Consider the following 10420-nt stretch of genomic DNA (forward strand, 5'->3'; position numbering starts at 1 on the left):
TTTAAAGAGAATGACAGATGGTTTTAGCCAAAATAGTGTAGGAGAAGGTTCAGAGCTACTGATGGTTCAGGTTACAATAATTCATGCATGTGGAGATCAGTCTTTAACCTTTGTAGGGTACTAAACAGATTAGTCATGGTGTACCTCTTTGCTTTTGTGATGGACTGTTTTTCTAACCTGCAGGGTTAGAGGCGTGGAGGAAGAAGTTTGAAATAGTAATTTTGTCAACGCTTGTGTAGTCAGAAGGCTCAGAAGATAGAATTTGCATTGTAATCTCTCCTATTTTGCAGCATGATTTAGTCATCTTAGCGTGTGACTCTCAGAAGACTTGAAAAAAATATTTGTCTTAATGGCTCCATTCACTCCCACCTATCAGTCCACTATAAGTGGACAGTTCTTTATTGTCATTACCTGTAAGGTACAGGTTTTGCCATTTGCAAAGCACATATTTAGATCGCTATACAGTATGTGAAGCTAGTGGTACCTAATGTAGTATCCCTGGGTGTTTAGAAACTTCTCATTAGGCAGAGGAAAAAATAAAGGCAGGGAGAGTGTTGTATTTGGAGTATCTAGGTTTTTTCCTGAAATGTGTAAGAAAATTGTTTTTCTTAGTTTGGTGTGATTTATGTGAACATTTAAAACTTAAGAAGAGTAAATCAGATAAAGAAGAATGGAAGAGGTTTTACTTGCTTAGAAATTTTTGAGGAATGGGAGGCCTTAAGAGCAGGACATTTAAAATGAGGTTGTGAAGGATGGCCTTGTTTAATTGTAATTAGAACTGTTCAGGCGTAATAGGTGACTTGAGCTTAGGCAAAAATACAGGTATGAAAGGTGTTGAGAATGATCTGCGTTCTCATTTCCCAGCTGTTCTTTTGTGTTCAAGTGTTTTCAGGGTGCGAAAGAAAACCAGGTTACCTTGAGAAGCAGTTGTTAGGGCGGCCAGAAGCAGGTGGTAGTTTGAGAAATGCTGCTTTTGGTATGCTAGACGTCAATATCTATATTGCAGAGACTGAGGTGCAGGGAAATTAATTTAATCTATATGCATATCAGAAGTAGTTACTTAGAACCAGTTACAGGTAATCTTAAAAGGGTTAAGAAAACAGCATTGCTCCAGTGAACTTAAAACCTGATTTTGTGTATCTAACTGTGTAGGCTGTTGATTAAACCCGTTTAAACTTTCTGACTTAATGTTGAGGAGCAAATGGTTCTTAATTTCTGAATTGACATGCTAGGACTCCTCCAACCATCAAAAAATACAAAGGCTACTTGTTTGTAGTGGAATGAAGTTTGAGAGTAAGACTAATGAAGGGACATACTGCATTATTGGTAACTAGAAAGGCAGAATAAAGTGAGCTTTATGCTGTGTGAGAAAGAAATATGCATATGGTCTCCCGAAATATTTCTGCATCTGAACTATGCTGTGGTCCAGGCTGCAGACAACTTGCCTTCTCCCCTCCCCTCTCCTTTCCCCTTCCACCTCCTTAGAGTGCAGATGGTTGGTTCTTTGAAAACATACATGGTGAACAGTCTTTCTTTTTTCCTTTAGGGACCAGTTACTCTCCACAAGAAAATTCACATAACCACAGTGCTCTTCATAGTTCAAATTCACATTCTTCTAATCCCAGCAATAATCCAAGCAAAACTTCTGATGCAGTGAGTATTTGTGATTGATGTTCATCCCTGTGTCACCCCATTCATACATACTATTTTTTTTTTTTTGACTAAAACAGGCAGTGTGTACATAGCCTGCTTCATTGAGTTTTCCAGCATGAGTCTTTATTTTATAAATGCTCTGTAAACCCAAGCTGCAGTTGTTACATGTTGTAAAACTATTGTAAGTGTTAATCATTAGGGCTTTGAGGTACCTGTTTTGAATTTTAAAATTATTATTTAAATGAAGCAGATGTAGAGAAATAGTTTTTATTAACTTTGTTCATAAAGCTAGAGAAGACAGTGTGATTTTACTTCTTTAAAGTGCATTACATGTTGTGAATTTCAGTCACTTTAATTATCCAAGTTTCAGTAGTTAGGGTGGTGTTTGTTAAAAATTGCAGTGAAAACAGAAGATAAATTTGTGAAGCACAGAAAAATTTTGAAAATATAATTAATGATTTTTGAGGAAGTTTCAAGGTGCAGAAAATGAATGTTATCAATGCTGATATTACTGTATCCCACTAAACATACTATTAGATTTTGGTTCAGGGTTGATGGGAATAAAACAGGGGGAAACTTACAGAATGCAACTGGAGCGTAGTGGTCACAATTTTAAACTATCAAAATGAAACAGGCATTTAGAGATGGTATAAATGGAAAGCCGTGATACAGGTCCATATGAGGACAACATGTAGTTTTAAAAATGGTAGAAGCGTTTAAATTTGTGTATAACAACTCTAGCAGTCCTTTGTCCAACGCTGTTTGTATTTTAAAGGCTTACGATTCTGCGGACGACTGGTCTGAACACATCAGCTCTTCAGGCAAAAAATACTACTACAACTGCCGAACAGAAGTTTCACAATGGGAAAAACCAAAAGAGTGGCTGGAAAGGTACGTGTGTGTCTGTTTTCATTGTATAAAGGACAAATATTCTTAAAGCTCTTTTAAGAGCGGCTGAGCTTATCTAATAGATTACTGCTATAAAAGATTGTGGTCCAAGTCTACTGTGTTCTACCCTTACCATGACCTCTGGCACCTATTTTATCCCTTGATGATCCAGAGCAGGAGGGGGAAGTATGGTTGGTTTGTTTTTTGGTGGGGTGGGGTTTTTTGGTTTTCTTTTGGCTTGGAGTCAGGGGGAGCGGAGGGGGTGGTGTAATGTTAGTGAGCTGAACTGGTATACTGGGGGCTTTGGCAAGCACTGGCATAAGGAAGCAATGGCTGGAGTTTGCCTCCCTCATCTGTAACAGCAAGCTCTTAGGATAGTTTAATTCATCTTGTGTAACTTCACCCATAGAAAGTGTTACATTATTGGATGATGTAAGTTCTGACTTGTGTTTTCTTCTCTTCAGAGAGCAGAGACAAAAAGAAGCAAGCAAAATGTCAGTTAACAGCTTTCCAAAAGATAGGGATTACAGAAGAGAGGTGATGCAGGCGACAGCTGCCAGTGGGTTTGCCAGTGGAAGTATGTGGTTTTTTTACAGTAATATATTCTTGCCTTGTCTGCATTACTGTTTTCTTTTGTAAACTTAAAAAAATAAATTTAACCCCCCTTTCCTTAGCTGTTTCTCTCACCTTTTTATATAAAAAGGCCAAAGCAGATAGCACAGACAGCTCTCCCAAATGTTTCTAAAATAACTTTGAGCCTTTACTAGTACAGCGCTTGCTTAATGCTTTTCATGGTGGTACTCCTTTTTGCAGCTTTTAATGCCCAATTTAATTATTTTTATAGGTAGTTACTGAAACATCTTGCACAGTTTATGATATAGTTGGTCTGTCGTGATCATTGAGACCTGTCAATGTCATATTCTGAGCTTTAAAATGGAGATGCGGAGGTCTCTTCTAAAACCTTGATTTCACATCTGAACATAATAAGCTAATTTAATAGATCATATACATTTTTGGAAGCATATTTTTACCATGCCAGTACCGTTAGCAAAGCCTTTCCTGGACTATGAATTTCTGTTACTTGGAATTTTTTTCCCTGATACCTAGCTTTAATCTTTGTCTTTTTTTTTTTTTTTTTTGGAGGGGGGAATGGTTGTACTGTGAGATTCTTTCTGTATGCTGATGTAGTTTGTAGATTGTATACTGCAAATTTTGTAGAATTTGCAGTATAATACTCAGGGTGGTTTAAAAGTAGCAGCCAAAGTATTAATCTCCCACCACCACCTTGCTTGGGACTTGTCAAGGCAGAGTGGTATAAAGGGTGGCTTTTCTGTGTATGCTGAAACATATTGCATATGCTAAAACATACTGCATGCTGTGAAAAAATAGCAGACATGCATATTGCAGTAACTACTGGTTTTGTGACAGGTGAAGATCTAGGAATCAATATAAAAAAATTGCTCTATATTGGCTTGGTATGTTCCCTGTGTAGCATATTTTAAAATCTGTGATCGTGTGACAAATGCAAATTAGTCATTCATTTAATATATAGTCTTCTTTAATTAACTCAACTGAAAGTAAATTCTTTGTAGTAGTACTCAAGTGACTTGAAGTGGAATTCTTTGAAGGCTAGAGTTTGAAACTATTAAATTATACTTAATGTTCAGGATTTTCAGTGAACAAAAGAAAAACAAATTATCTCTTCACACTAAATATAAGATGGAAATAATAGATTTTGATTTAGATTTTTTTAGGAGACTTCAAAAGTTAACTTGACTGTTACACTTGTTATAAAGCAGCCTTTCATCAAAACACAGTGCTTAACCGGAACTCTAAATCAAGCAAAGGTCAGAGAAAATGCATTTTGTCAGTGAGTAAAATTAAATTTTGACTTTTTTTGATGCTGATCTACTTGAGGCTTTTTTTAATCATAAGAAGTTCAATCAGCTCTAGTTGTTGATGTGCAGCTGTATTAATCAAAGTCACTGCAATCTTAAATGAGTTTCTAATTTAATCTTTTTTTCTTATTGCAATGTTACTTGGGGAATCCTGAAAAAAGTGGAAGACAAGCATTCCAGTGACGCCAGTAGTATGCTCCCACAGAATATTTTATCTCAAACAAGCAGGCACAATGACAGAGACTACAGACTGCCAAGAGCAGAGACTCACAGTAGTTCTACTCCAGTACAGCATCCCATCAAACCAGTGGTTCATCCAACGGCTACCCCAAGCACTGTTCCTCCTAGTCCATTTTCTCTACAATCTGATCACCAGCCAAAGAAATCCTTTGATGCTAATGGAGCATCTACTTTATCAAAACTGCCTACATCCACATCTTCCATCCCTGCACAGAAAACAGAGAGAAAAGGTATGCCTAAAGAAATTACTTCGAGTATTTAAGATGATGCATTGCATTTGCGTTCCTTGTTAAAAGTATGTTAGTTCTAGAATTTAAAGATATTTTTCCGGTTGATTGTGTGTGCTTAGAACCCGGTTACTGTTTGGATGTATTTATTTCCCCTTAAACTGTGTTTGCTGTATCTTACACAACTTCAAATTGACACCGTAATATTTGCTGTTTACTGGCTTATTCTGTAAATTACAACTTCAAATGATAATTTGAAAGACTTATTTTAGTAGGATGTGTGTTAATTTTTGTCCTCCCTCATGTTGTTTTGGATCCTTGCCATTATTTGAGTTCTTAACATAGATGTAGTTACACCATTTGAAAGTCATTTTGGACCATTATGTTTTATGAACGGCTGTTACTGTTTGGAATGCCAGTGTCAAACTTTTCAGTAAATGAAAGTCACAGTTCTTCTAGAAAGCAACATAGTTTTCTATGTGTTTGTAACAGCTACTCTTCTGTTCTGATCTGATCTGTGTCTTGTGATATACTGGGTCTTCAGTTCTAAAGCTGCTGAAAGTTTGTATTTCTGTATAATACATACCAGGAACATTTCAAGTCATCAAGCGAAGATCAGGACTTTACTGTGTGTTGTTTGTGACTGTATTTTAATTGGATTTACTTCATTATTAGGGAAGAAGAGCTCAAGAAGATTGTGAGAATGGAGATGTATGTTATTAGTGATAGTGTGATACTTTGGTATAGTCAAGTTCTTAGTAACATTGTATAAGAGAATCCTGTTTGGGGGCTTCGGGAGGGGAAAAAGTAATTTTTTATAAAAGTCTGTTTAATTTAAAATACTGCTTAATTAGTATGACACTGAATTTTTCTTTGAAAGGTGACTTGATGCCCCATTGATATTTGCAAGTCTGTCTTGCTACAGAAGAATAACGCAGTGGTAAAAAAGACCAAAAAGACTCTGGTCTGACATTGGTCTTATACTCTGTGTTTGCTTTCCTGCCTTCCAGTTTTCTTTATTAAAGAATTCCATCTTCTACACAGAGAGAAGTGCACTTGGCCGCCCAAAATATCCAGACAGTACCATACACTGGCAAATACTGCAATGTAACGGGCATGTAAATAAATCCTGTTTTTCTTGAGACTTTGTACAATTTTTACATGACCTGGTACATGAATGTTAACTGTAAACTACAGAGGAATAGAAGATTTTCAGCAAGCCTTTTTCTGTTCAACGCAGTAAAGCAAGAAGTAAGGTATACTAGTTCAGGCATGGTTCTTGTACTAAATAACGTAATTACCTGCTTCAGTTCAGCCTCTATGTTTTGATTGCAGTTTGATGCACTTTTAAACACAACCTTGCAAAACATCCATGTCAAGTGTTCTCTCCTTTAGCATATATTTTCTATTTTCATTACTATTTTTAAAATACACTTAAAGAAAACCCGTATTATTACCCAGTTCTGGCATGTACTTGATTCCTGTTTGATGTGTGATCAGACTTCAAACTGGATATTTTCTTTACCTGCTTTACCACATACCTTCATTTGTTGCTTTCACTTAAAATGAGCAACGTAAAATGAATCTTACTGCAATAGAAGGTATTCACATTGTGACAACTGCTACAAATGTTGGCACAGAGTTCTGGGTATGAATAGTGAAAATGATCACACTGGGCGGCCTTGATGCTATAAATCTTACTTCAGAATCTATGTTACCATGGATGCTTCCATACTAAATAGTCACTTAATTTCTGTATTCCTATGTAGTTTTTTTTAAATTTATATGGGTTAAATGGATAGATTCTCTGTGATACTCTTGCTTCATTGATGTGTTTCATGGCACTTCATTGTGAGTAAATGTAAGACTTCCTGAGCTTCAGACAGGGTGGATTACAGAAAGTTAGTAAATAATTGAAGGATTAGAACAGATGAATGTTAGGCTTAAATACTTATTCCAGAAAACGTGAGTTTTCACATGTTGCCTGAATACCTCTCTTCTTAGAGAAACAGAAAAATTCAGTGCAGCTTATATTACAATAAGAGATCAAAGAGTATATTCAATAGTGTTGCCATACACTTTTTTTTTTTGTGAATGATGGACTTTCTTTTTTTTTTAATAAGAAGTTTGACCAGTGTATTTTCTGTAGCATTTTACATATTTAAATTTAAAAGAAGGGAGGAAGCAGTGCTGTACACTGAGATGTTTTTTGGATAGTCTGCTTCTGTTACTCATTCTCCCAGAGGTGACTGTGAACCTATAGTACTATAGGTATGCAGTGTTTAAACATATTTGTTTGTAGCTGTTGCACAAAACGAAAAAAAAGTTGTCCTGAGACACTCGGTTCAAACAATCTTCTAAAAGTATCTTTGTAAAATTGGAAAATAGTTTGAGGGGTTTATTTTTATGCTAGTAAAGCAAACAGCCCTTGATCTTTTTCTGTTTGCTAGCTGTGCCATCCCTCTCTCTTCCTAAAAAGAGGTAAAGCTGTACTTTTTGCTTATAAAAATAGCTTGGTCCAAATGACTGAATAGTATGTGCAGTAGTCCTTGCCTAAATGAGTTCTTGCTTCTTGTCAATGTGTTGCTGGCAGCTTTATGCCAGCATAAATGTACCACTGTTTTAATAGTTCTGTTCTTAGTGTGTATTTTTTAATGCAGTAATAGTTCTGAAAAACAAAACAACAAAAAAACCACAAAAACCAACAACGCTTTTTTCAGCTCAATCTCTTTTGCTGCAGGGGTATGTTGTAGTCCCACAAGGAGATTGAATAAAATTCCTGGCTGAACTATAGCTCAGCTGTTAGCGGTAGTCCTCTGCCCTCAATGGCTGGCAGTAGTGGAGAGTTCCTGGGGAACTATTTGACCTCTACCCTTTGGTTTGAATGTTCCAGTCAGAATCTGCTGCTTCTGTTTGTGCTCACTGTGAGTGCTTTATGCAGGTAAAGTGTGGGGTTGCTTTTCCTACTTTTTGGCTGCTTTATCTGTAGGGCACACATCACATTTTCCTATTTCTAATTTAGTTGCTGAATCAAATGTTGTATTGTACGTATCTTAACAGTGTGTGTGTCCGTAGAATACTTCTCACACCTTTCCTCCAAGTCCTGTCAGGCAGCACTTCTGTTTCTAGTGCAGAACACTGAAATTTTTCTGGGGAGGACTCAGCAAACTGGCCAGTGCAGTGCTGGGTGGGTTGTGACCCCGATGCTGATGGATTGAAGTGGTTGGTCAGTGACAGCTGAGCTTCTTCCTCATCCTTTACTCACCCCTGTGGTTTTCTGACTTGTAACACTTGCTGGTCTTTAGCAGTCAGTTATTAACATTGCCCGTGGAATTGTTGCATCTTCTTTGGCTGAGTTTTGCAGTTTTAAGTATATTACTCAATTCATACAGTGGTTAGAAAAAATTACACTAGTGAGACTGTTAGAGGTTTCTTCCAGTACTTTATACTTGTTTGCTGAGCATTGCTGTTAGGTTTATTTTGGCAGCAGAGACAAAATACAAAAATTCAGTTTTAAGATTGGAGTAACCCAAATGAGAAAAATACGGAATTTTTTCATATTTTAGAGAATTTGAGCATATATGAGAACCCAGTTACTGTTGTTGCCATGGTTTGATTTAGCCAAATGTGTTTACAAAATGCACTCCTTTTAAATAGCTACATGTTTTTGTGTGGCTTAAGGTCCTTAGTAGATCAGAACTGAACTACGTAAAAAAGCTAAATGTGACTGTCACTGCTGAGAGAAGTTAGTGGACTATACACTTAAGGTACTTCAGCACAGATGAATGTGTTATGATTCTCAATCATTAGTGGTAAATCAAGCAGTTCAGCTGTTCTAGGTGGTAGTTGTTTAATCAACATAGCAGAGGTGAGGTTTATGAGGCAAGAAGGCATTGAATTCTGAAAATTTTCTAATGCAATTTTCCTCCTGCAGGGAGCATGCTGTGAGAGCAGACGTGCGTGACTGTTGCTAGCAGAGCAAAGATACAACTCAAACTCACAATAGAATGATTGGGTGATATTATAGTGTGGAATTTGAAGGACTTTTTTATTTGTGTTTTTAAAGACATCAAAAACTACATCAGTAGTAAAAGGTATTGGAACACTCAAGGGGTCACACTGATAATTTGGGAATTATCCAGTCAACAATTTCCATGTCATGAAAAAAATCTATGTTGAAATAAATCATCTGTCCATATATGTGGCAGAATAAGAGCAAGGTATACCTAGTAGTACTTTAAAGCTACGCTTTGGATAGGGAGTACTAGTATGTCAGTTGTCAGAAGGAGGACTGTGAAGGAAGTTATTGCACAAAAAATGCATTTCTTCTTTTTGTTTCTTTTTTCCCCACTCACTTGTCTGTCACACTAACATGCCTGAATAACTTGGCACACTGTGGGCGAGAAGGGAGTGTGCAAGCAATGGGAACAGGTACTTAAAGGACTCCAGCAGGTAGAACGGGGTGACTGAAGTGCAGCAGAGGAGCAGGAGCGTTGGTGTCAAGAGCATTTTGTTGAAAGAGAGTAGCCGAACAATCAAAAGACTTGGTTTTTCATCCCCCTGCATTAAACCTAGTCTGAATAACTTTATTTTGACTGTAACATACTAGGCTGAGAATTGCCTTTCAGAATGAGATTCACTAGCAGATCAGCTGTTTGTGTAGGAGCAAAGGTTCATGTCGTGAGGAACAGAGATTGGTAACAACAAGATTCAGCAGCATTTTAATATACTGCCTCCGACTCTGAGAAGTTAAGTGTTTGCCTTCTTGTACCTAGGTTGTAATCAAAGAACATTGTGACACAACTGCTGAAAATGATCTGGGGTATTTTTTCTGAAAGGATTACTTGGAGTCCTTACTAAAAAATCAACACTGCTTGAAAATACGCAGTGTAGTGTTTCTATTCTGACTTGACATGATGTTTCTGGGGCAAGCAGTAGCCTCCAGTTTACTTCAGTTCAGACACCTCTTTGTGAAACCTGCAGCAAAAACTCACCTTTGACTCACCCTGGGAACTACCAACCTGTAAGCCTCACCTCTGTGCCTGGGAAGATCATGGAGCAGATCCTCCTAGAAGCTATGCTAAGGCACATGGAGGCCAGGGAGGTAATTCGAGATAGCCAGCATGGCTTCACCAAGGGCAAGTCCTACCTGATGAACCTAGTGGCTTTCTATGATTGTGTGACAACAACAGTGGACAAAGGAAAACCAATGGATGTCATCTATCTGGACTTCTGCAAAGCCTTTGACATGGTCCCCCATAACATCCTTTTGTCTAAATTGGAGAGCTATAGATTTGATGGGTGGACTGTTCGGTGGATAAGGAACTGGCTGGATGGTCGCATCCAGAGGGTAGTGGTCAATGGCTCAGTGTCCAGATGGAGACTGGTGACGAATGGTGTCCCTCAGGGGTCCGTACTGGGACCGGTGCTGTTTAATGTTTTCATCAATGACTTAGACAGCGAGATCGAGTGCACCCTCAGCAAGTTTGCGGATGACACCAAGCTGAGTGGTGC

General features: G+C 37.6%; 1 protein-coding gene across 4 annotated transcripts in view; it reads left to right on the plus strand.

Annotated features, from left to right (window-relative positions):
- The window catches only part of WAC (WW domain containing adaptor with coiled-coil), a 61171-nt gene that overhangs the window by 22567 nt on the left and 28184 nt on the right, over nucleotides 1–10420 (plus strand). For all 4 annotated transcript variants that reach the window (XM_035902410.1, XM_009647005.2, XM_035902411.1 and 1 more), the window contains exons 3-6: nucleotides 1547–1653; nucleotides 2429–2544; nucleotides 3006–3118; nucleotides 4601–4909. In XM_035902410.1, the coding sequence (XP_035758303.1) occupies nucleotides 1547–1653; nucleotides 2429–2544; nucleotides 3006–3118; nucleotides 4601–4909 (645 nt within the window). The remainder of the gene's footprint in view (nucleotides 1–1546; nucleotides 1654–2428; nucleotides 2545–3005; nucleotides 3119–4600; nucleotides 4910–10420) is intronic.

The sequence above is a fragment of the Egretta garzetta genome, unplaced genomic scaffold, assembly GCF_000687185.1.
Source record: "Egretta garzetta isolate BGI_Z169 unplaced genomic scaffold, ASM68718v1 scaffold369, whole genome shotgun sequence".
In the NCBI taxonomy this organism is placed as follows: domain Eukaryota; kingdom Metazoa; phylum Chordata; class Aves; order Pelecaniformes; family Ardeidae; genus Egretta; species Egretta garzetta.